Raw genomic sequence first — 27,217 nt, 5'->3', positions numbered from 1 at the left:
CAAAATTATGAGGGGCATGGATAGGATAAATAGACAAAGTCTTTTCTCTGGGGTCGGGGAGTCCAGAATCAGAGGGCATAGGTTTAGGGTGAGAGGGGAAAGATATCAAAGAAACCTAAGGGGTAACGTTTTCATGCAGAGGGTGGTACGTGTATGGAACGAGCTGCCAGAGGATGTGGTGGAGGCTGGTACAGTTGCAAAATTTTGAGGCATTTGGATGGGTGTATGAATAGGAAGGGTTTGGAGGAATATGGGCCGTGTGCTGGCAGGTGGGACTAGATTGGGTTGGGATGTCTGGTCGGCATGGACAGGTTGGACCGAAGGGTCTGTTTCCATGCTGTGCATCTGTATGACTCTATGACTCTAAGAACAGTTGGACATTCACAGGAGTGGATAACAATTAACCTAGGAGAATGAATAGCTACTAATGGGACTATTAGTGGCTTACAATTTTTTGTGTGTGATTGCAGACCATCTGGATGTCAGTTTGCTCGCTGAGCTGGAGGATTCATTTCCAGACATTTCGTCACACTCCTAGGTAACATCTTCAGTCGGTCTCAGGCGAAGCACTACTGATAAATCCTGCTTTCTATTTATATGTTTGGGTTTCTTTGGGTTGGTGATGTCATTTCGTGTGGTGAGGTCACTTCCTGTTCGTTTTCTCAGGGGGTGGTAGATGGGGTCTAACTCGCTGTGTTTGTTGATAGAGTTCCGATTGGAATGCCATGCTTCTAGGAATTCTAGTGTGTGTCTTTGTTTGGGTTGTCCTAGGATGGATGTGATATCCCAGTCGAAGTGGTGTCCTTCCTTATCTATATGTAAGGATAGTAGTTAGAGAGGGTCATGTTGTTTTGTGGCTAGTAAGTGTTCATGTATCCTTGTGGCTAGTTTTCAGTCTTTTTGTCCAATGTAGTGTTTGTTTCAGTCCTTGCACAGTATTTTGTAAATGACATTAGTTTTGTTTGTTGTCTGTATAGGGTATTTCAAGTTCATCAGCTGCTGTTTTAGAGTGTTGTTGGGTTTGTGGGCTACCATGATGCCAAAGGAGTCCCATACACCCGCTTTCAAACAAGACACTGACGAGAATTCCTCAAAACATGGCATTCCAACCGGAACTCCATCAACAAACACTTCGAGTTAGACCTCATCTACCACACCCTGAGAAAAAGAACTGGAAGTGACTTCACAGGAAATGACATCTCCAACCCAAAGAAACCCAAATATATAAATAGAAAGCAGGAATTATCAGCAGTGCTTTGCTTTGAGGTCCATTGAAGATGTTACCTAGTGGGATGAAAAATCGTCTGGAAATGAAATCTCCAGCTCAGTGAGCAAACCTACTTCCAGAACCTCAACCTGAGCTACAAATCTTCTCAAAACTCGCTAATAGCAGACCATGTCATGACAAGACCTGGTGTATGGTGGTTGGGCAAGGACATGGGAAAAGGTGTCTCAAGCCCTAAAGTTATTGAACTCAATATTGAGTGGAGAAGGCTGTAGAGTTCGCAAGTGGAAAATGAGGTACTGTTGTTTCACCTTGCACTGAACATTGGTGGAGCTCTGCAGCAATCCTGAGACAGAGATGTTGGCCAGGGAATAAGGTGGTATATTGAAATGGTTGGAACTAGAAGCACAGAGTCTTATTTGCAAACAGAACATTGGTGCTTTTTGAAGTGATCACCAAGTCTATACTTTGTTTCCACAATCTAGAGGAGAACACAGTTAGAAAATATGTTTGGAATACTCAGGTGGTTGTTTTTGATTGGCGTGGAGGTGATTGGCCAGAGAGCCTTTCTCTGTGCTGTAGATCTCTATGACTCTATAGGAAGTGGAAAAAAAATGTTCATCAAATCTGCAGATTGGACTGAGAAAGAGAATATGTCTGTATATTTATTAACTGTAACTGTGTTGTACTCAGATGGCTAAGTTTATTTTGTGGTTATTTCTTTTGCATAATAAATTTCTGTTTTATTGTTAAAGCTGAATCTGCAGGCTGATGTGCTTAGGTTTCAGTGAAAGGCTGCCAAGTTGAGGGAAACGAAAATTGATGAAACCAGATTTTATCCTGTGATCTGTTTTAATTGCCCACTCGTGATACCAGTTGGGATCACAGCATTCAGAAACACTACCTCAAAAGTTATTATCTGTCTACTCAACTAAAAGAGGGGTATATAATCAACATGTATGGACGGATGTAAACATGTTTTTATTCTTTAAACCACAAAATCCTGAGATATTTTCATATGCAAATGCATACAATTTTCTGCTAGATTTGCTTTCCTCTCTCTTGGTTCATCACTGCTCATTAATTTGGTTGTGAAGTAGAGAGAAAATTGTGATTTTACACATCTGTCGGTGTTATATTGAAGTAGGAATTGTCAGATGGGAATATGCAACTGAATTGAACACTGAAATAAGTGGAGACAATTCCATGTTTTGAATGAATATTTTCTTTCCTCCAACTATATTTTTACAAGGTAGCGGCTTGCTTCCTTGGAGACACTCATTTGTTTTATATATCTTGCTACGAATGTTGCTAATCCTCTTGAACATCTACAAGGTCATTCCTTAAGATATAAGGAGCAGAATTAGGCCATTTGGTCCACCAGATCTGCTGTCCTATATGATCATAACTGATATGTTTCTCAATCCCATTCTTCTGCCTTCTCCCTGTAATTCTTAATCCCCTTATGAATCAAAAATCCATCTATCTCTGTCTTAAATAGAGGTCTATCTCTGAACAGTGTTGCGCAACAAGGTTCGATACTGGGTCCACTGCTCTGTATATAAATGATTTGGATGTGAACGTAGGAGGTATAGTTAGTAAGTTTGCAGATCCAGTTGAATCAGATGAGCCAATGGGCTGAGGACATCTTTGGACAGTGGGAGAAAACTGGAGCACCCAGAGGAAACCCACACAGACACAGGGAGAATGTGCAGACTCTACACAGACAGTCACCCGAAGCTGGATTTGAACCTTGGTCCCTGGATCTGTGAGGCAGCAATGCTAACCACTGAGCCACCATGCCATCTCTCCTACTAGTGAAACACCTTTTCCATATCGAATCTATCCAGGCTTGTCAGTATTGTGTAAGTTGTGTAAGTGAGACCATCCCTCTTTCTAAACTCCACTGAGTACAGACCCAAACACCTCAATTACTGCTCATGTAATGAGCCTTTCATCCTTGGGATCATTCTTGTGAATCTTCTTTGGACCCTGTCTAACACTAACACATCGTTCCTTAGATAAGTAGCTCAAAACTGCTCTCAATATTCCAAATGTGATCTGACCAGAGCCTTATTCAGCCTGAGCACTATATCTCTGTTCTTATACTATACCCCTCTTGAAACGAAAGATAATATTGCATTTGCCTTCCCAATTGCCAACTCAACCTGCATATTAACCTTAAGAGCATCCTGAACAAGGACTCCCAAGTCCCTTTGTGCTTCAGATTTCTGAACCCTTTTCCCATTCAGCAAATAGTCCATGCTTCTATCCTTCGCACCAAAGTGCTTAACCTCACACTTTACTACATTGTTTTCCATCTGCCACTTCTTTATCCACCCTCCTCGCCACTTCAAGTCCTTTTGCAATCTCCCCGCTTCCTCAGCACTACCTGTCCCTCCACCTATCTTTGTATCATCTGTAAACTTAGCAACAATTCCCACAGTTCCTTCATCCCAGATCATTAATGTTTGATGTGAATAGTTATGGTAACACCACAGACCCCTGTGGAACTCGACTACTCGCTGGCTGCCTTTGGACATTCTTATGAAATGATTGTATAATAATAAGGGTACTGATGAGATTAGGAATTTATCTTAATAAAAACTTGATTTCTTTGCACAGGTGATGAGTTCCAACCAAACAGCCACTTTGAGAAATTAAATATTTCACTATTCTTGTGCTATGAGGGGTGACCTTATAGAGGTTTGTAAAATCATGAGGGGCATAGATAAGATAAATAAGGTCATTTCCAAAGGCACAAGAGTTCAAAACTAGGGGGCATATTTTTAAGGTCAGAGGAGAAAATTTAAAAAGGACATAAGGAGCAACATTTTTATACAGTGGTTTGAGTGTGAAATGAACTTCCAGAGGAAGTGGTGGATGCAGGTAAAGTTACAACATTTCAAAGACATTTGGATAAGTATGTGAATAGGAAAGGTTTGAAGGGATATGGGCCAAATGCAGGCAGGTGGGACTAGTTATAGTAACACATGGACTCCTGTGGAATTGGACATGTCACTGGCTGCCATTGTGAAAAAAACAGCTCCTTTGTCTCTACTCTCAACCTTCTGCCAGTCAGCCAATCCTCTATCTATACCAGTACCTTGCCCCTAACACCATGGACTCTTATTTAGCAGCCTCCTGCGTGACACATTATCAAAGGCCTTTTGGAAATCCAAATAAAGCACGTCCACTGGCTCTCCATTGTCTAACCTGCTCATTACCATCTCAAAGACTTCTATCAGATTTGTTATGCATGATCTCCCCTTGATGAAGCTGTGCTGACTCAGCCCTATTTTACAATGCATTTCCAACTACTCTGCAATCTTATCCAAAATAATTGAAAATCTTACCAATGATTGAGGTCTGGCTAACAGGCCTGTAGTATCCTGTCTTCTCCCTCACTCCGTCCTTAAATGATTAACCATTTTCCAGTCCTCTGGGAACCTCTCTGACTCCAGTGATTCCTGAAAGATCAATACTGGTGTCTCTACAATCTTGTTAGCAATCTCCTTCAGAACTCTGTGTGTAGTCATTCTTGTCTGGGTGATTTATCCACCTTCAGATCTTTCAGCTTCCCCAACACCGTGTCCTTAGTGATGGACACAACATTCACCACTACTTCCGACTTAATTGAAGTTCTGGTATGCTGCTAGTGTCATCCACTGTGAAAACTGATGCAAAGTGCCTATTAAGTTCCTCTGCCATTTCTTTGTTCCTCATACTAATTCTCCAGCCTCATTCTCTATTGCTTCAATGTCCTATCTTGCATCTCTCTTACCTTTTTTATTTATCTAAGCTATTCTTAGATAGCTTAGATGTGGGCGGCACGGTGGCACAGTGGTTAGCACTGCTGCCTCACAGCGCCAGAGACCCGGGTTCAATTCCCGCCTCAGGCGACTAACTGTGTGGAGTTTGCACGTTCTCCCCGTGTCAGCGTGGGTTTCCTCCGGGTGCTCCGGTTTCCTCCCACAGTCCAAATATGTGCAGGGCCAGGTGAATTGGCTATACTAAATTGCCCGTAGTGTTAGGTAAGGGGTAATAGGGGTATGGGTGGGTTTCGCTTCGGCGGGTCGGTGTGGACTTGTTGGGCCGAAGGGCCTGTTTCCACACTGTAAGTAATCTAATCTAATCTAATTTCTTCATGTGTGTGCCTTCCTTCCAATGTAATTTTGGAGGTTGGAATGTTGGTTGATGTCTGCACCATGTTCAGCAATATTTGCAACTTCTGAGGTACTGAAGCAGACCCCGTCCAAATGCAGAAAACCCTGGACAATATCCAGGTTTGAGCTGACAAGTGACAAATAACACTCATGGCACACAAGTGCCAGGCAATGACTATCTCCGATAAGAGATAATCTAACTATCACTCTTGGATATTCAATAGCATCACCATCACTAAATTTCCCCTATCAATATCCCGGGAGTTACCATTGACCAATAGCCGAATTGGACTGGACAAATTAGTACTGTGGCTGCAAGAGGAAAACAGACTAGGAATCATGTAGTGAGTAGTTCACCTCCTGAACATTAAAGATGGTCCATCATCTACAAGGTGCAACTCAGCAGTGTGATAGAATACTCCCACTTGCCTGGATGAGTGCAGCTCTAGCAACACTCAAGAAGCTTGACACCATCCAAGATAAGCAGCTCACTATGTTATGTCCACAACATTTAGTTCCTCCACCTCGATGCGCAGTAGCAGCAGGGTGTACCATCTATAAAATCCACTACAGAAATTCACCAAGGTTCCTGAGATAGCAAATCCATCATCATTACCATCAAGAAGAGCTAGTCCTTCAGATACATGGGAATACTGCCACCTGCAAGTTCCCTTCCAATGGATTCACCATCAGGATTTAGAAATGTATCCACTGTACCTTCAGTGTTGCTGGACCAAAATCCTGGAATCCCCTCCCTAATGGCATTGTGAGTATACCCACAGCAAATGGACTGCAGCAGTTCAACACCATTTTCCCAAATGGCAGTTCAACACCATTTTCCCAATAAAGATGGGTAATAAATGCTGGTCCAACCAGCGATGTCCATATAGAGATGAATAGCATGAAAACAGTTCCTTCGTTCCAAATCATCCATGCTGGCTAGCTATCCTAACCTAATGTAGTCCCATTTGCTAGCACTTGGCCCATATCCCTCTAAATCTTTCCTATTCATATACCCATCCAGAAGCCTTTCAAATGCTGCAATTGTACCAGACTCCACTACTTGCTCTGGCAGCTCACTCCATACACGCACCACCCTCTGCATGAAAAAGTCGCCCCATAGGTATATCTTTCCCCTCTCACCCGAAACGTATGCCCTCCAGTTATGGGCTTCCCCATTCCAGGGAAAAGACCTTGTCTATTTATCCTATCCATGCCTTTCATGATTTTATAAACCTCTATAAGGTCACCCCCTCAGCCTCTGACATTTCAGGGAAAGCAGCCCCAGCCTATTCAGCCTTTCCCCATAGCTCAAAGCCTCCAACCCTGGCAACATCCTTGTAAATCTTTTCTTAACCCCTTTCAAGTTTCACAACATCTTTCCAATAGGAAGGAGACCAGAATTGCACGCAATATTCCAAAAGTGGTCTAATCAATGTCCCGTACAGCTGCAACATGACCTCCCAACTCCTGTACTCAGTACTCTGACCAATAAAGGAATGCATACCAAACGCCTTCTTCACTATCCTATCTATCTGTGACTCCACTTTCAATGAGCTATGAACCTGCACTCCAAGGTATCTTTGTTCAGCAACACTCCCTTGTACTTTATACCATTAAGTGTATAAGTTCCTCCTAAGATTTGCTTTCAAAAAATGCAGCACCTCACAATTATCTAAATTAAACTCCACCTGCCACTTCTTAGTCCATTGCCTCATCTGATCAAGATCCTGTTGTAATCTGAGGTAACCTTCTTCGCTGTCCACACCTCCAATTTTGGTGTCATCTGCAAATTTACTAACTGTACCTCTTATGCTCACATCCAAATCATTTATGTAAATGATGAAAAGTAGTGGACCCAGCACCGATCCTTGTGGCACTCCACTGGTCACAGGCCTCCAGTCTGTCTTCTACCTTTGAGCCAGTTCTGTATCCAAATGGCTAGTTCTCTCTGTATTCCATGAGGTCTCATCTTGCTTTGGAATCAAACCAGTCTCCCATGGGGAACCTTGTCAAGCGCCTTTCTGAAGTCCACATAGATCACATCCACCGGTCTGCCCTCATCAATCTTCTTTGTTACTTCTTCAAAAAACTCAATCAAGTTTGTGAGACATGATTTCCCACGCACAAAGCCATGTTGACTATCCCTAATCAGTCCTTGCCTTTCTAAATACATCCTGTCCCTCAGGATTTCCTTCAACAACTTGCCCACCACTGACGTCTATAGTTTTCTGGCTTGTCCTTAACACCCTTATTAAACAGTGGCACCATGTTAGCCAACTTCCAGTCTTCCGGTATCTCACCTGTGACTAATGATGATACAAATATCTCAGTAAGGGGACTAGCAATCACTTCTCTAGCTTCCCACAGAATTCTAGGGTACACCTGATCAGGTTCTGGGGATTTATCCACTTTTATGTGTTTCAAGGCATTCAATACTTTCTCCTTTGTAATATGGACATTTTTTAAGATGTCACCATCAATGTCCCTACATTCTATATCTTCCATGTCCTTTTCCACAGTAAACACTGTTGCAGGCAATGCGCATATGCCTTCTTAACAACCTTATCAACCTGGGTGGCAACTTTCAAGGATCTATGTACAAGGATGCCGAGATCTCTCTGCTCATCTACACGACCAAGAATCTTGCAATTAGCCCAGTACTCTTTATTCCTGTTGCTTTTTCCAAAGTGAATCACCTCACACATTTCCACATTAAAGTCCATTTGCCACTTCTCAGCCTAGCTCAATAGCTTATCTATGTTCCTGTATGACCTGCAACATCCTTTGGCAACTCCACCAATCTTAGTGTCTTCCACAAATGTACTAAACCATTCTTCTACGCCCTCATCTAGGTCATTTATAAAAATGGCAAACAGCAGTGGCCCCAAAACAGATCCTTGCGGTACACCACTAGTAACTGAACTCCAGGATGAACATTTCCCATCAACTATCACCCTCTGTCTTATTTCCTCTAGCCAATTTCTGATCCAAACTGCTAAATCCCCCTCAATCCCATGCCTCCGTATTTTGTACAATAGCCTACCGTGGGAAATTTTATCAAACACCTTACTGAAATCCATATATACCACATCAACTGCTTTACCCTCATCCATCTATTTGGTCACCATCTCAAAGAACTGAATAAGGTTTGTGAGGCACGATCTTCTCTTCACAAAATCATGTTGATTATTCCTAATCAACTTATTCCTATTGAGATGATTATAAATCCTATCTCTTATAACCTTCTCCAACACTTTACTGACAACTGACATGGGGCTCACTGGTCCATAATTAGAGGGTTGCCTCTACACCCTTCCACCCTTCCTTGAACAAAGGGACAACAGTTGCTATCCTCCAGTATTCTAGCACTGTTCCTGTAGACAATGATGACATAAAGATCAAAGCCATAGGCTCTGCAATCTCCTCCCTAGCTTCGTAGGGAATCCTAGGATAAATCCCATCCGGCCCACAGGATTTATCTATTTTCACACTTTCCAGAATTGCTAACGCCTCTTCCGTGTGAAACTCAATCCCGTGTAGTCGAATAGCCTGTATCTGAGTATTTTCCTCGACAACGTTGTCTTTTTCCAGTTGAATACTGATGAAAAATATTTATTTAGCACTTCCCCTGTCTGCTTGGACTCCATGCACAACTTCTCACTACTATCCTTGATTGGCCCTAATTTTACTCTAGTCATTCTTTTGTTCCTGATATACCTATAGAAAGCTTTAGGGTTTTCCTTGATCCTATCTTCCATTGCTCATGTCCCCTGTTGGCTCTTCTTAGCTCTCTGCTTAGGTTCTTCCTGGCTCATCTCAAGTGCCCTAACTGAGCCTTCATGTCTCATCCTAACATTAGCCTTCTTTTTTCCTCTTGACAAGACCTTCAACTTCTTTAGTAAACCATGGTTCCCTCACTCGACCACTTCCTCCCTGCCTGACAGGCACATACTTATCAAGAACACTCAGAAGCTGTCCTTTGAATAAGCTCCACATTTCAATTATGTCCATCCCCTGCAGTTTCCTTCACCATCCAATGCATCCAAATCTTGCCTAATCACATCATAATTGCCTTTACCCCAGCTATAACTCTTGCCCTCCAGTATATAACTTTTCCCTTTCCATCGCTAAAGTGAACATAACGAATTATGGTCATGATCACCAAAGTGCTCACCTACCTCAAAATCTAACACCTGGCCAGGTTCATCCAGTGCCAAATCCAATGTGGCCTCACCCTTTGTTGGCTTGTCTACATACTGTCAGGAAACCATCCTGCACACATTCAACAAGAACTGACCATCTAAAGTCCTCAAACTATTGTATTCCCAGTCAATATTTGGAAAGTTAAAATCCTCATAACAACTACCCTGTTACTCTTGCTCCTATCAAGAATTATCTTTGCTATCCTTTCCTCTACAACTCTGGAACTATTCAGAGGCCGATAGAAAACTCCCAACAGGGTGACCTCTCCTTTCCTGTTTCTAACCTCAGCCCATACTACCTCAGTAAATGAGTCCTCAAACATCCCTTCTGCCACTGTAATACTGTCCTTGACTAACAATGCCACACCTCCCCCTCTTTTATCATCTTCTCTATTCTTACTGAAGCATCTAAATCCCGGAACCTGCAACAACCATTCCTGTTCCTGCCCTACCCATGACTCCAAAATGGCCACAACATCAAAGTCCCAGGTATCAACCCATGCTGCAAATTCACCCACCTTATTCTGGATGCTACTAGCGTTGAAGTAGGTACACTTCAAACCACCTTCCTGCTTGCCGGTGAACTCTCTCGTGACCTTGACACCTTATTTCTGACCTTATCACCCCAGGATTTTGGCCCCCTCTGGTTCAGGTGAAGACCATCTTGTTTGTAGAGGTCCCACCTATCCCAGAAAGAGACCCAATAATCCAGATATCCGAAACCCACCCTCCTGCACCATCCCTGTAACCACGTGTTCAACTCCTCTCTCTCCCTATGCCTTGCCTTGCTAGCACATGACACAGGCAACAAACCAGAGGTAACAACTCTTGTTTGTTTTAACGCTAAGCTTCCACCCTAGCTCCCTGAATTTCTGCCTTAAATCCCCATCCCTTTTCCTACCTACGTCGTTAGTGCCGATGTGGACCACAACTGGGGGCTGCTCCCCCTCCCTCTCCCCCTCAAGGATCCCAAAAACATGATCTGAGACATCACAAACCCTGACACCTCAGAGGCAACACACCAACCATTGAGTCTCTCTCGTTCCCACAGAATCTCCTATCTGTCCCCCAAACTATGGAGTCCCCAATGACTAATGCTCTGCTTATCTCAATCATTCCCTTCTGAGCAACAGGGACAGACTCTGTGCCAGTGACTGTACCCTATGGCTTATCCCTGTTAAGTCATCCTCCCCAAAAGTATCCAAAGGGATATACTTGTTATTGAGGGGAATGGCCACAGGAGTTCCCTGCACTTTCTGCCGGTTCCCTTTCCGTCCTCTAATTGTAACCCATCTGCCTTTTTCTTGCACCTGAGGTGTGACTACCTCTCTGTAACTCCTTTCAATAACCCCCTCTGCCTCCCAAATGATCCAAAGTTCATCCAGCTCCAGCTCCAGTTTCCGAAAGTGGTTTTGAAGAGCTGGAGTTGGGTGCACTTCCGGAAAGGAAGTCAGCAGGTGACCCTTATCTCCCACATTTTGCAGGGTAACATTCAACTGCCCTAACCGCCATTCCTACTATTCTAAATTGCCAAAGAGACTGTAGAAAAATAAAGAGAAAAATCTAGTTACCTTACCAATCTGGAGTGCAAAACCTTTTTTTTTTGATCGGGGAGGAGGATTGGTGGGAAACACTACCTATACCTAAGTAGTGTTTCGGACATCGCAACCACCCAAATATATCACTTTACTTACTCAGCAGTCCCATGTCCACTCTTGCTCAACGTGCGCTCCGCCTGTCTCCACGTGAACCTTACAACTCAGCATCGTTTTGCAAACTCGCAATCTTTATCATTTGAAAAGGCATGAGTGAGAAAACTTTACTTCCAAATTTGCTGCTACACCATGTACGATCTCAACTTGGAAATGTAATACTTTCCTCCATTGGTATTTGGCCAATATTCTAAAGTTCTCAACTCAACATCATTATGGAGGCATGATGAGCATGAAAGGCCTTACTACCATTTTGGGGTTGCTAAAGAAATAAATGCCAGTGTTTTCCACATTGCTCACCCAAATGGTCAACAAATATATGTGAAATATATTGTCAGTTGTAGATGACTGAGAACAGGCCTCTGTCATAATATTTTGCTATCACCCAAGCTTTCCAACAATGGAAAGACTCTGGAAAAATTTGAGGACCACACATCAGGTCATGATCATAACTGCTGCCACTTCAGGGCCCAAAAATAACTTCAGTATTAAAAGTACAGCCATTTCCTACTATAATAAGTTAAATAGAATTGCAGATGCTGGAAATCTGAAACAAAAACAGAAGTTACTTGAGAAACTCAATTTCTTCTCCACACCTGCTGCCAGATCTGCTGACTTTCTCCAGCAATTTCCATTTCCAACTGTCTTTATTTCTAGACCATATTGATATAATAGGAGATTGAGTAAAAGATGGAATGGCATACTCTGGACTCTGGAATCAGTATTCAAACCGAGTTCAGAATGATGGAGTGAAAGACTGAACGTATTGACACTAAAAGTATAGGGTATCATTGGACTTAAATAATCTATGCTATACTTGGTGAAGAATATATTGTTGGCTCTTTGCTTTCAAAAGAAAAAATTCCCTAGCACCAATTTTTTGTATCTTACGGCATACAAGAATAAATCAGCATGTTTTTTTAAAAAAAGGATCTCACAAGTGACTAGTTTTGCTATTTCATAATACTGATTGAGGATACAAGTAGCCCACCTGCACACAGCCCTCACAAGCTTGATGACTCCAATATGGGAGTGGGCTTTTTAATACCCAGGGATTTGGTCCCTTGAGTGAATGCTTAGACTTCATGGCCTTTAAAAGCAGATGTGAGCCACAGGAGAACCCTACGTACAAGTGAGGAGTGAGGAAAAATGTCATTTTCTCTTGGAATTCTTTTGTCAACAGAGTCTTAAATATAAATTTTTAAAAACATTTTTTCATTTTAGGTTCAGTAGTTAGAAAGTATTGTAATTAGATGTATTTTTATTGCAGTGATTGGGATCTTGTGTAATAGTCTGAAGTGATTTAAATGCCCAGTCATTTTAAAATGATAGAAGTAAATAGCTTTGTGGCATTCACTTCGCACAGAAGCTCCCCTTTGTCCTTGACTGCTTTGGTTGATCGGATATGTGGTGAAACTCAGGCCATTAAAAGCCATTTGTTTTCTCACTATTAATGAACTCCATTGTTTATATTTCCCAGGATTTGTTATTGTAGCTGAGCCCATTATGAATGCTTGGCAGAGTCCTAACAGGTCAAAATCACATCTTAGCCAAGGGCTATATATGATACATTGAAAGCTTTAGATGTCATTAAAGCATTAGATATATTTATGGTTAGGGAAATTAATGTATGTTTGCTTTTACAGCAGATAGACCATTTGAGAGGATTTAAATTTTTTGGAATGATTTTTTGAAGGAGTGTTTTTAATATGCTAATCTCTTTAAAAGAGCTTGGTTTGTTAGCTTATTATTTTAATTAACCATTTCAAAGACATCACAGTGTCTGCCCAGTCTTGATAGTGGGTGAATGGCAATGGAAGATACTTAGAGGTATGAGAGAGCATGGAAGATATGAAGGGAAATGAGGCTATGAGGGAGAACAGATGTATAGCTGACGGTTTGAGAGCCTGATATATTTATCATTAAAAGTAAAACAATGCCCCAGCAAATGGAGATGGAAGGTCTATGCTGACATGATCATCTGCCTGCCTTAAAAGATGCTGGGTAAATATAGTAGGCAGGGGTCTTTAAGGAGATGGATCGTGGGGTTGGGAGGCTTCTTGACTTAATCTTCCTGGGAAAACTGGCCCTTTTGTGATATCTTTGCCTTATTCCTTGCAAAGTAATAAATGATGCAATGTATTTGGATTTGAAGAAGGCATTTGATAAATTTCCACGTAAAAAAATTGATTGTACAAGGTTAGAGCTCATGGTACTTCTTTGGGTAAAATACTAACATAGAGTAAGGCTTGTTTAACACACAAAATGGGCATTAATGGGTCTTTTTCAGGTTAGAAATTCCTTAACTAATGAGGTGTCACAAGGATCACAAGAGTCCTAGGACCTCATTTAGGTATTATCTATATTAATGAGTTGGAATAGGGTGCAGAGTGTAAGTATCCAGATATACTGATGATAGAAAAGTAGTTGGGAGGACATGTTATGATGAGGACATAGGGATGCTACACAGGAATATTGATAGGTTAAGGGGGGGGGAAATCTTAGCAAATTGAGTTTAATGTGGGAATGTGAGAGTTCATGCAGTTTGGTGGGAAGAATCCAAATAGATCATTTAAATGAAGAGAGACTCCAAAAAAGTGAAACACAGAGCAATCTGGGTTTTCTTGTGCGTGAAACATGTGTTTAAATAATAGTATGCAGATTAAACAAGTAATCAAGAAGGCAAATGGAATTTTGGAGCTTACAAACTGGAAAGTCTTGATACAACTGTACAGAGTGCTGGTGTGGACCCAACTGGAATTCCGTGTACAGCTTTGGTTCCCTGTTTAAGAAAGGATATACTGGCATTGTAGGCTGTTAAAAAGAGGTTCACTACGCTGATTCCTGGAATGAATTAGTTGAAGTATCAAGAATGGCTAAACAGGTTAGGGCTAGGATTTAGCCTTTATTCGTTAGAGTTTAAAAGAATGAAGGGTGATCTTATTTAAATCATATTGGTTCTGAGGGGTAGATGTTTCCACTAGTGGTGGAATCTCAAACTAAGGGATGTTATTCCAGAATAAGGGAACACTCAGATGTACAAGAATTTCTTTCAAACAGTAGAGCATCTCGAAATTTTTAACCCAGAGAGTTGTGGAGGCTCGATCACTGAAGGTATCTAAAAAGTAGGTTGGTAGATTCTTGAAATATCAAGGAGTTGAGGGCTGTGAAAACACAGCAAAGGAATTGAGGCCTGTGGCATATCAGCCAAGATCTTATAGAATAATAGGCTTAAAGGGCTGAATGGCCTACCCCTGCTCCTATTTCTTATGTTATTTTTCTTGCTGAGTTTTTAATGCAACTGAAGCCACACCTAAACTTAATCAAAATCAATTAACATGTCAATAGACATTCCTTTAAACACTGGGAAGCTTCCTTTGGGACTTCAGGTTATGTGTACAAAATTCTGTGTTGGCTACTGTGAACAGTGCATTGGACAAACTCAACTAGTTCTTCAGGAAGAAAATCTTTCCAAACGCAGTCTTTGGTCTAGTCCTAAAATGGTGGTCTTGTTCAAAGAAGTTATAAAGATGAGTGGCTTGATGAAATAAAAAATTTAAACTAACTTCTTTCATATGACTTAATGCATTATCTTTTCAGAAGCATCTTATTGAAATTGTTCATTGTGTGTTATTCTCTAGTTCTGATATCTTAATCAAGTCAAATGCTCAATGTAATCAATCATTCTTGACATGTTAAATGGTATTTCAATAAAATAAAATAATTAGGGAAATTTCAAGTAGCATCTGCCTCTCTGCTTAAAGATAGTCACAGGTGCAATAGTGATCTCATCGTGCATCATTTTAATCTATTCTACCTGGTGGGAAATTGATTGGATCAGATTGGTTGTTCATTATTCATTCCTCGTATAGAAAATAGCATCAGGCAGCTTGTAAAATTGGGGGTAGATTCAATCGTAGTAGATTTGCTCCAGATGTTTTTGGCTAAAATTAAGTGCCTGCATTGTGCCTGTCTCTGAGTAAAACAGTGATTTATACAAGTGAATGGTGCACTTTATATTGTGAAATGACTGTCAGTTGAATAGGTTTCCTAAGCCACAGACATGCATTGTGATGGAGTTGACATTTACAAAAGATTGCAGTTTCATGAATTATTGGCTGAATTTGAAATTGAAGTTTACACACAAATGCAGTGCTGTAAGGGATTTGCTTGGAGTTGCGTTGAACTGTAGGTTCTTCCTTGATTGGTAAGGCTAAGCATCACAATAAATTCATATCTTATCTGACAATGACTGAATGGCCAGACTCCCAATTCCTGGTGAAGTTTGCATCTTTTGAAACAAATGTATCAAATATCATCATTGTTTATTTATTTGGATACTTAAGCATAAGAAGGTAGCTGGATAGTTGCATGAATTCAATGGCTATCCTACACTTAACTAAGTGTGATATCTTGCTCTGCAAATTCCTTACGAAGCAGAAATGACTGTAACTCCCTATACAACTTGTTGCCTGAAAATTTATGGAAGTTGTCATACCTTGTTACCATCAGAAACTGATGAGTACCTCTCTGATAAGAGTGGAAGGTTAACCAAGTGTAAAGGACAGCTTTTATTGCTGAGAAAATGGGCACATTCACCTTAGTAAATCCCCATGGACTTTCTGCCAGAATTTTGTCTAGCACTGTTGCTGAGTACATTAAAGTCAAAGAAAATGGACATTACTGATCCCAGGTGAACAGCAAATGCTATTGCAGAGTTGTATTTTCTTGATAAGTATGCCACCTAGTTTTGTATTCTCTTAATTGCTTTAAGAACTGCTGTGCTACTGTGAGAAAGCGCATTGATTATAAAAACAGTAGAGATAGCTTTCAGAGGTATTTTAGGTACTTGAAACATTGGCAGGGAAGGTAGATGGCTAATGTTACTGTATACTGTTTTAATCCTGTCACCCTTTTGTGAAAATCGCGATTACTGAATGTATTAAATGATTTTCTGAGTGCAGAATTTCAGAGTGGCGAGCCAGAGATTTATCTTGAGGCTGTCTCAAAGTCAGACTGTGAAGACTGGATTGCAGCACTCCGAGAGGCAAACTCTGAAGGTTTGCAAAGGAGAATTGTACAGCTCCAGCAATTCATCATGGAAATCAAAGCAAATACAAGCCCAGATGGAATCCACCAGATTCTTCCTCTACCAGAGATACAATCTCCACTGATAAGTAAGATTTACAGTGCATGATACTTTCTGATTAAAAATGAGTTAAACCATCTGAAAGCCTTAAGGCTACATTTATGGTTTGACTAATGATCTGATTAAAATTAAACTGGAAATTACAATGTTCTAATTATACAGCAAGGCTAATTTTTATCATATGAAATAAATCATAATGCAATTTATGAAAAATGATTTTGTTTTTAAAAACAGATTTTAAAATGAAGTTTGGCCAATAGGATTTAAATGGGATAAGTGGTATAAGATGACAATTATCATTAAATCCAAACGCTGGCACAATCGTTTCAGCAAAAAGAAAGCCTGCTTGAAAATATTGCTAAACAAAAATAGTGCAATTTAATTAGGTGTTTATTTTACAATAATCAATCCCATCATTACTGTCTCATGTTAACATTGGAATAAGTCTGTACTTGGATCATTTAGCCCTGAAATGATAGATGTAATTGAAATTTAGTTCAGTTTCTAATTATGTTGATTGATTCTGCGTAGTCTTTTGTTCAAATAGGTTTACAGTAAAGGTTATGTGGTGTTTTTATAACTTGTTCTGGTAGTAAACATTCTAATCATTCACTTCTTTGAGGTGACAGAGTCATAACCTTTCTTCCTCAGGTCATGATACCAACCTCACTACCCCACAGATCATCGGTTAAACTCTTAAAAGTTAAGACCTTTGGTATAAACATTATGACTTTTTAAGAATTAAACAATATTGATTGATGGTTGATTTATAAGCATCATTCATGGCTTATTAAAACTCTAATAATTTAGAGGTTTTTTTTACAAAACCTATACTACTGCAACTGAAAATGCTGTACAAAACCTAGCTATTACTAAGTATAATTATTGTTATCAATTTGCTGTATTTCCCTGAACTTGGCCCAAGACCCTGGAAATATATTTTTTCAAATTTTTATACTGAACATTGTATAGGAACTAACTCCTTCCTCCCTAGTCACTGCCAATACATAAAGTGAGTGATTGGTTTTGCACATAAGCTCGAGAAGCCTTGGAAAGAAACAATGCCTCGACTGCAAAGCAGAATTGGAATTGGACAGAGAGCAGTCCAGGTGGAGGTGGTTTTGGTGTCTTGGAATGTTTAAAATCTGTAGTGTCGGAGGAAGGAAAGAATGAGGGAGGGCAGAGGAGTCCTCATTTTGATGATCAATGCATTTTCTTGTGCTTTGTTGCTTGTGCTAAGCTCTTGAAGTCAAAATTAGCATTTTGAGGGCTGAACAGAGGAAGGTGAAGACTTCCCTCATTGAGTGAAAGTCTTATCTGTCTATTGACGTATCTCTGAGTGTGTCTGAATCTGACTGGCATTACTCGGATCTCAGGTAAGAGTTACAGGTAATCCTACTTTGGCATATGTATAAATTCCTGTGAAGCGCAACTTCACTTAGGTTCTCCAGTTGAGTAAGCTTTGACAGGCCCCACGCTTGGCTACCTGTGCAATCAGCTTTGTGTGCTGGAGTACAAACATTTGCGTGGATGTGATCAATCTTCTCTGTGTGCAGCCCCTGACTGGGTTCATATTTGCAATAGGATTGTTACAAGATCTATGTGTATTTGGAAAGGCAGGGACTGGTTAGTGTGTGGGAAAATGTGTTTCACTAACTAGATTGAACTTTTCAAAGAGGTGGTGGAGGGTTGTTTTTCACATTGGAGACATGTGACCAGTGGAGTGCCCCACAAGGATGGGTGCTAGTCCCGTTTTTTTTTGTCACTTATATAAATGATTTGGATGTGAGCATAAGAGGTACAGTTAGTTAGTTTGCAGATGACACCAAAATTGGAGGTATAGTGTACAGTGAAGAAGGTTATCTCAGAATACAACGGGATCTTGATCAGATGGGCCACTGGGCTGAGGAGTGACAGATGGAGTTTAATTTAGATAAATGCGAGGTGCTGCATTTTGGGAAAGTAAATCTTAGCAGGACTTATACACTTAATGGTAAGGTCCTAGGGAGTGTTGCTGAACAAAGAGACCTTGGAGTGCAGGTTCATAGCTCCTTGAAAGTAGAGTCGCAGGTAGATAGGATAGTGTAGAAGCCATTTGGTATGCTTTCCTTAATTGGTCAGAATATTGAGTACAGGAGTTGGGAGGTCATATTGTAGCTGCACAGAACATTGGAATACTGCATTCAATTCTGGTCTCCCTCCTGTAGGAAAGATGTTATTAAATTTGAGAGAGTGCAGAAAAGATTTACAAGGATGTTGCCAGGATTGGATGATTTGAGCTATAGGGAGAAGCTGAATAGGCTAGGGCTATTTTCCCTGGAGTGTGGGAGGCTGAGGGGTGACTTTATAAGAAGTGTATAAAATCATGGGGCATGGATAGGGTGAACAGCCAAGGTCTTTTCCTCAGGGTGGGGGGAATCGAAAACTTGAGGGTGTAGGTTTAAGGTTTGTGTGGAAAGATATAAAAGGGACCTAAGGAGCAACTATTTCATGCAGAGTGTGGTGTGTGTATGGAATGAGCTGCCAGAGGAAGTGGTGGAGGTTGATACAATTACCCAACCAGATGTCTTTTAAATGTTGTATGTGGACAGGAGGGGTTTGGAGGGTTATGGGCGAAATGCTGGCAAGTGGGACTAGATTAATTTAGGATGTCAACTTGGCAAGGACGAGTTGGACCAAAGGGTCTGTTTCTGTCCTGTACAACTCTATAACTGTATGATTCAATGACCCTATAACTCTAAAATTCTTTGTTGTATTTCACAAATTCATGAGAGAGTCTACATTTAACTCAGAAATCACTTATCTCGTGATCAGAGCTGGTGTGTCTACTGTAGGTTGCTTCTTCTGATTGAAATATTAGCTAGGAGAAAGGCATCTTTATTTTGCCATTTCTGGTTTTTCTCTGGTCTTGGATTCTAGTTTTGTAATTGTTTGTGGTCTGAGCACAGAAACCAATGGATGCACTGTTCTATCTATCATGAGCCACAGAAAACATTCTGGTGACATTTACATTAAAATGAAATTTTGCAATTCTACCATAATTTTCCAATACTTATTTCAATGTTTTTTGAATCAAAGTTTGGAATGATATATGGAAGAATATAAGAGTCATAGAGTCCAAAAGCACAGAGGCAGGCTCTTTGGCCCAAACTGGTCCATGCCAACCAAAATGTCCATCAGTGCTAACCCCATTTCTCTGCACTTGGCCCATATCCTTCTAAGCCTTTCCTATCCATGTATTTGTCCAAATGCCTTTTAAATGTTGTTAATGTTACCGCCTCAACCACTTCTGCTGGCAGCTCATACCACCCTCTGTGCAAAACAAAATCCCCTCCTGTTCTCTTTTATTCTTTCCCAATTAACCTTAAACTGATGCCCTCTAGTCCTCGATTCCTTAATCCTGAGAAAAAGACTGAGTGCATTCATCCTACCAATGCCTCACATGATCTTATACACTTCTATAAGAACGCCCTTCAATCTCCTATACTCTAATGGAAAAAGTCTTAGTTTGTCCAACCTTTTCCTATCATTCAGACCCTCGGGTCCTGGCAGCATCCTATAAATTTCTTCTGCACTCTTTCCAGTTTAACAACATCCTGCCTATAGCAAGGTGACCAAAACTGAACACAATACTCCAAGTGCGGCCTCATCAATGTCCTATACAACTGCAACATAACTTCCCAACTTCTATACTCAATGCCCTGACTGATGAAGGCGAGTCTGCCAAAAGCTTCCTTCACTGCCCTGTCTACCTGTGACTCCACTTTTAGAGAACCGTGCACCTGAACTCAAAGGTCCTTCTGTTTCACTGCACTCCTTAAGGCCCTACCATTCACCATGAAACTCTTACCTTGATTTGACTTTTCAAAATGCAAGACCTCACACTTACCTATATTAAACTCCATTTGCCATTTCTTGGTCCAGTTCCCCAGCTGACTAAGGTACTGCTGCAATTTCTGAGAACCTTCCTTACTGTCCACGATACCTCCTATTTTTAGTGTCATCTGCAGACTTACTAATCATGCCTTTTACATTCTCATCCAAATAATTGATATAGATAACAGACAGCAATTGTCCCAGCACTGACCCCTGGAGGACTCCACTAGTCACAGGCCTCCAGTCCGACAAGCTTCCTTCCACTATTACCGTCTGCTTCCTACCATCAAGCCAATTGTGCATCAAATTTGCCAGCTCCCTCTAGATTCCATGCGATTTAACCTTCCAGAGCAGCCAACCATGTGGAACCTTATCAAAGGCTTTACTGAAGTCTATATAGACTATGTCTATTGCCCTGTCCTTGTCAACCTTTCTGGTCACTTCATCAAAGGACTCTAATAAATTTCTGAGGCATGATTTCCCCTGCACAAAGTCATGCTGGCTATTCCTAATCAAACCCTGTCTTTCCAAATGCATGTATATCTTATCTCTCAATCTTCTCAAGTAACTTACCTACGACAAATGTTAAGCTTAATGGTTGAAAATTCCCAGGTTTTTCTTTGCAGCCCTTCTTGAATAAGAGCACAACATTTGTTACCCTCCAGTATTCCGGGACCTTGCCCGTAGCTAACGATGATGCAAATATAAATTAGATTGTCTTAAAATTTTGATTAGCTGTTGAATTGGTTTTGTTATGCAAGGAGAAAGTGAGGTCTGCAGATGCTGGAGATCAAAGTTGAAACTTTATTGCTGGAACAGCACAGAATATAAATTAGATTGTCTTAAAATTTTGATTAGCTGTTGAATTGGTTTTGTTATGCAAGTATACTTGGTCGATCACCACTCCCATCCCTCCACATTAAAAATAAATAAGCAAACTTAGGTGATGATGGGGAGAGAGTCATATGCTCTGTAAACCTACAATAATTCTGCAAGGGATGTATAAACTAAATGGTCTTCTGTTTTTGTCATAAGATTTCCGGTTGGAATTTGTAACAATTGCCTGCTTATTGCAGCTTTTTAGTAAATGTAAGAAGAAATGAATTGTACTTAAGTGTCCAGGGTTTACCCCATATGACATATTAAAGTATATTTTTTTAAATTGTGGAAAAATAAGGTAGTTGTTAGTAAATTCTCTTTATTTACATTGATTCACAGGTATTGGGAAAACTCCTTTTGAACCAAAGCTGGAATTCAGTCTTGGTAAGTTCAAAACCAAAGTTGTCTTAATGCTTCAAATACAAATAGTACTGTATAATATGTTCATATCTGTGTTGGGTTTTACAGAAAGTTTTCATAAATTGTCTCAAATTAACTCCTGTGATAATGAATTATTGCTTTCAAGTATTTTGAATATTTTTCATTAGCATACATGATAACAGCATGCTTGGGCTACATTAATCAGGATGCAGCAGACACTGCCCCTCATTCTATGCTAAAAAGTAAGGAAGATGGAATCCCATTCACAAACACACAGCAGGCTGTAGTAATATGATAGTAAAAGCAGCTTGGCTGCTTTAACATAAAACGTCAATCTCTTTCTCCGGAGGAAATCCCACCTTAGAAAAATGCAAGCGAATCAGATGGTGGGTGTTCTTCGGTTCCAGTTGCACTAACTGGAAGTGGTGGCCACTGCAGGTACTCCCACCATCTTGGGCAACCCAGGAATATTTGGGATCAGGGTGTCAGTGAAGTTGAATGTAAGCTGAGTTCAAGATTCCAGATTATGTGTTAAAGGGCAGTAGAGGGATATCCTTAGTGAGCTTGGTCTCTGAAAGTTCCAATGTAACTGCAAAGGAGGTATTTCCCCACCACCTCACACCAGCCATGCAGTTCCATGTGCTGACTGACTGCATAATTTGGGCCTCCCCTATTAATTCTCTAAAACAGCCTCATTAAGATCGGGGCTAGGAGGTGAGTAGCAGGACGGCCACCCATAGGATTTTATTTGCTCCATGCCTGCTTTCAAGTCACTGTAAATTCTAGTCCCTTGTGTTGTTTCCATCCAACATGTCCAGACAAATATCAAAATATGCAATTTTATTTATGCTTGCTTTTCAGGCAAAATATTCTGATAATTTCTAAACTATAAAGTTGTTAGACTAATAATGCCCAACACCTTTGACCTCTGGTGCCATTGTAAATCTTCTTTTAGGTATTGAGGTAAATTGTGGTGCAGCTGTTTACAGAGCAATATCTCCTAAAGTAACATATTGTTTTGAGCTCATTGTTTTGTTTTTTAGCTGATTAGGAGCGCCACTGTCTCTGGTGTCATTAAAGATCTATTTGTGGCCCCATGCTATTTCATGTCTGCATCCCTTCACTGTCCCCACTTATCTGCCATACAGAACTGGATGAACAGAATTTACATGTAACGAAATATTGGGAAGATTGAAGGCTTTGCTTTTGTTGCCAGCCAAAGAATTCCTCTTAGTTTGCTGATGCCAGCCCTCTGCCCGCCTGAAGCTGAGCCAGATTGTTCTCAACTTTAGTGCCTTTTTTGACCCTGTGAAGTATTTCTAACCGCATAAAAATGCCATCACTAAGATTACTTATTCCACCTGTCTCATGTTGTCCAGTTCCTGTTCATGAGCTTGATTTTGGGGTATGGCAGGATTTTGTTGTGACTAGAGGTTGATTAGATTGGGTCTATACTCTTAGCATTCAGAACATTGATAGGTGACCTTATTAAAACATTGACTAGGTAGAGATGGAGAGGTTGTTTCATGTGAGAGAGTCTAGGATACAACATTGAGTGATCAAAAATTTGGTAGATGGTAAATAATGTGGCAAAATGTGAAGGTGTGCACTTTGGCAGGAAGAATTGAGAATGTGAATGTTATTTAAATGGAGAAAAATTGCAGAAATCTATGACATAATAGGATCTTAGGGGTCCTTGTCCATGAATCACGAAAGCTAATATTCAAGTTCAGGAAGGCAAATGGAACGTTGGCGCTTATTTCAAGTGAATGGAATATTAAAAACAGTTGTAATCAATGTGGACAACGCACGCTAAGTCTAGCTATATGCTGAATATTGTAAACAGTGTTCTGAAGGATTCGCTGGTGTGGCCACATTTGGAGTATTGCTTACAGTTCTGGTCACTGCATTATAGGAAAGATGTGGAAGCTTTGTAAAGCGTTCAGAGGAGATTTATTGGGATGTTGCCAGATATGGAGGGAAGGCCTTAAAGGAAAGACTGAGGGACTTGAGGCTGTTTTCGTTAGAAAGAAGGATGTTGAGAAGCAACTTGACATATATGATAATCAGATGGCTAGATAGGGTGGACAGTGAGAGCCTTTTTCCTCAGGTGGCAATGGCTAGCACGAGGGGACATAGTTTTAAATTGAGGGGTAATAGATATAGGACAGATGTCAGAGGTAGTTTCTTTGCTCAGAGAGTAGTAGGGGGCGTGGAATGCACTGCCTGCATCGGTAGTAGACTTGCCAACTTTAAGGGCATTTAAATGGTCATTGGATAGGCATACGGACGAGAATTGAAAAGTTTAGGTTAGATGGGCTTCAGATTGGTTCCACAGATTGGCGCAACATCGAGTGCCGAAGGGTCTGTACTGCATTGTAATATTGTATGTTTTATGTTTTGAATTTCAATTAAAGAACATTTCAAACATTCAGAGGTTAGTTTCTGACACTTCACCTTTGCATCCTAAGTACTAATTATCTGCAACATTTAATTATACAGTGCTTAAATGCAGAAGTATGTTTCTATTGCAAAGAAATAATATTTGTAATAAGCCTATTAATTCCATTAACTTAAAAGGTTTTATGATTTCCAAGGATTTTTGTCAAGGTGGCAAAATATACTATGGCAAAATATGGAAGAAGCCTGTTAAATAGCTGCCTCTACGATTACAGCCTGTCTTTTAATCTAGCTGCTGCATCATCCACCACATCCGCTATCCATTAAAAATCTACCAGACAGTCATTGTTGCTTCAACTTATTAATACAGCGCAGGCCTTTCTATAGGTTAGACATAGTAGCAAGACTTCCATGGCTTTTAAAAACCACTGAATAACAAAGACTGCTATAATCTCTGGTACTTTGTGACCCTTTAACATTCAAGGGTAATATGTTTGTGTCTGCACCATTATTGCTGCAACCATTAAGTTCAATACTTGAATATTCATTATGATGCTATTCTGTGTTAAAGCAACCATCGTGTATCTGCAGGGAACAGTAATGATGGCAGTTTGGAGACACTATCATTGCAATTGAAATTGTACTTGGTGTACTGGCTGTCTTGTTGTAGCCATGTGAGCTCCAACCTCAATGCATTTGTGTACATCCTGTGGCAGCCATTAGGCATATCACTTGAGCCATGATGTCAGGAATGGTGCAGCTAATAACGTGTGGATTTTTAAAGAGCTGTCAGCGAGCTATCAACTGAAAGAAACAACAAGGAAAAGTTATGAAAAAAAACTCATGCAATTTTGACTGAATGAGTCAAAATATTTGAATTACCCACTCATGTTTGTAGTTGAAGTCAAAGGAGATGTGAAACAGAATTGCAAATTTTTTATACTTACAGTGGCAAACATATAAAATAGTGACATAATTAAATGAAACAAGCACCGAAGTGTAGTAGTAGTAGGTGAGATTACGACAGGTGGTATTGTAGCTTAAATCACACTGAAGAGCAGATGAGTTGGATCACAGAAAATGTGAAGGTTTTTAAGACATACTTTGAACCCCATATTAATGCTAAGACACCACAGAACAGGAAGCTTAATCACTGTTGTAAAGGATGAACAGTTAGTTAGTTTGCAGATGACACCAAAACTGGACAGTGCAAAAGGTTACCTCCGATTACAATGGGACCTTCATCAGATGGGCAAGTGGCCTGAGGAGAGGCAGATAGAGTTTAATCTAAATAAATGTGAGTCGCTACATTTTGGTAGGGCAAATCAAAGCAGGACTTAGACACTTAATGGTAAGGTCCTGGGGAGTGTTGCTGAACAAAGAGACATTGAGTGCAGATTCATAGTTCTTTGAAAATGGAGTCACAGGTACACAGGATAGTGAAGTAGGTGATTACTATGCTTTCCTTTATTGATCAATGTATTGAGTGTTGGAGTTGGGCTATCATGTTGTGGCTGTACAGGACATTGGTTAGGCCACTTTTGAAAGACTGTGTTCAATTCTAGTCTCCCTGCTATAGGAAAGATGTTGTTAAACTTAAAAGGGTTCAGAAAAGATTTACAAGGATGCTGCTTGGTTTGAAGGGTTTGAGCTGAATAGGTTGGGGCTATTTTCCCTGGAGGGTCTGAAGCTGAGAGATGACCTTATCGAATTTTATAAAATCATGAGGGGCATGGATAGGGTGAATAGCCAAGGTCTTTTCCCCAGGATAGAAGAGTCCAAAACTAGAGGGCATAGGTTTCAGGTGAGAGTGGAAAACATATAAAATGGACCTATGAGGCAACTTTTTCATGAGGATGGAGTGTGTGTATGGAATGAATTCCCAGAGGAAGTGGTTGAGGTTGGTACAATTACAACATTTGAAAGGCATTTGGCTGGGTACATGAATAGGAAGGATTGAGAAGGATATGGTCCAAAAGCTGGCAAATGTGACTAGATTAATTTAGGATATCTGGTCTGCATGGATGAGTTGGACCAAGGTGTCTGTTTCTGTGCTGTACATCTGTGACTCTATGACTCCATTGTCACATCAAGTTGAAACTTGAGAGTTTGGACAATTGAAGGGTTTTGTAGTCAATGATAGGATTGTCTTATTCATTGGAGACTCTGTCATGACAGCATATCTGCTGAGAGAGGAGAAACCTTCAAGATGCAACGTGTAGATGCTCTGAGGTTGTCAGTCATCACTGGAACATTTTAATGAGAAAACAGATGAGATCTGCAGTATGCTGAAACATGTTCCAAGCCAAATAAGACCAAGGAATTGGGAGAAACGAGATAACATATTTACAGAACAGTCAAAAGGAAGAGCAAGAACAAAGGACAGAATATAAATAAGGCATGGGACTTAATAAAGAAAGTGTGTCCAGTGTGACAACAGCAATGCTCTAATTGCATGACTCTGAATTTCTCTCCATAACGTCATAAGATATAGGAGCAGAATTAGGCCATTCAGCCTATGAAGTCTGCTCCAGGTTTTGATCATTACTGATATATTTCTTAACCCCCATTTTTCTGCCTTCTCCCCATAATCCTTGATCTACTTACCAATCAAGAACCTAGCTATCTCTATCTTAAATACACTCAATGATTTGGCTTTCACAGCCCTCTGTGACAGTAAGTTGAACAGATCCACCACCCTGTGGCCCAAGACATTTTCCTCCTCGTCTCAATTCTAAAGGGTCGTCCCTTCGTTCTGAGGATGTGCTTTCGAGTCCTCATCTTTCTTACTAGTGGAAACATTCTCCAAATCCACATAATCCAGGCCTCTCAATATTCTGTAAATTTCAATGAAATCCACCCTCAACCTTCCAAATTCCAAGTACAGACACAGAATTCTCAACCGCTCCTCATAAGAGCAGGCCTTTATCTCTGGGATCATTCTTGTAAATCCCTGTGGGCCTACTCCACACCAACCCAAAACTGCTCACAATATTCTAAATTAGACTGACCAAAGCATAATACACCCTCAGCAGCAGTACATCTCTGCTCTTGTATTCTAGCTGTCTTGAAATTAATGCTAACAGTGCATTTTCCTTTCTAACTGCCAACTGAACCTATGTCTTAACCTTAAGAGAATCCTGGACTCCAAAGTCACTCTGTGCTTCAGATTTTTGAAAACTATCTCCATTTAGAAAATAGCCTATGTCTCTTCTTTCTATCAA

The 27,217-nt window shown here is 40.4% G+C and overlaps 1 protein-coding gene across 11 annotated transcripts in view; it reads left to right on the top strand.

The window, feature by feature from the left end:
• inpp4b (inositol polyphosphate-4-phosphatase type II B) overlaps positions 1-27,217 on the top strand; it is a 1,028,621-nt gene that overhangs the window by 475,176 nt on the left and 526,228 nt on the right. For 10 of the 11 annotated variants that reach the window (XR_006309059.1, XM_043674148.1, XM_043674147.1 and 7 more), the window contains 2 exons: positions 16,273-16,485; positions 21,552-21,596. Coding sequence is in view for 10 of the 11 variants with exons in the window: in XM_043674148.1 (XP_043530083.1) it covers positions 16,273-16,485; positions 21,552-21,596 (258 nt within the window). In the remaining variant the exon portion in view is untranslated. Of the gene's footprint in view, positions 1-15,427; positions 15,516-16,272; positions 16,486-21,551; positions 21,597-27,217 lie in introns of those variants that run through there. The other variant, XM_043674152.1, reaches the window with a different exon arrangement.

The sequence above is a fragment of the Chiloscyllium plagiosum genome, chromosome 32 (genome assembly GCF_004010195.1).
Source record: "Chiloscyllium plagiosum isolate BGI_BamShark_2017 chromosome 32, ASM401019v2, whole genome shotgun sequence".
Classification (NCBI taxonomy): domain Eukaryota; kingdom Metazoa; phylum Chordata; class Chondrichthyes; order Orectolobiformes; family Hemiscylliidae; genus Chiloscyllium; species Chiloscyllium plagiosum.
The sequence above is the reverse complement of the archived record's forward strand: the minus strand, read 5'-3'. Positions and strand labels throughout refer to the sequence as shown.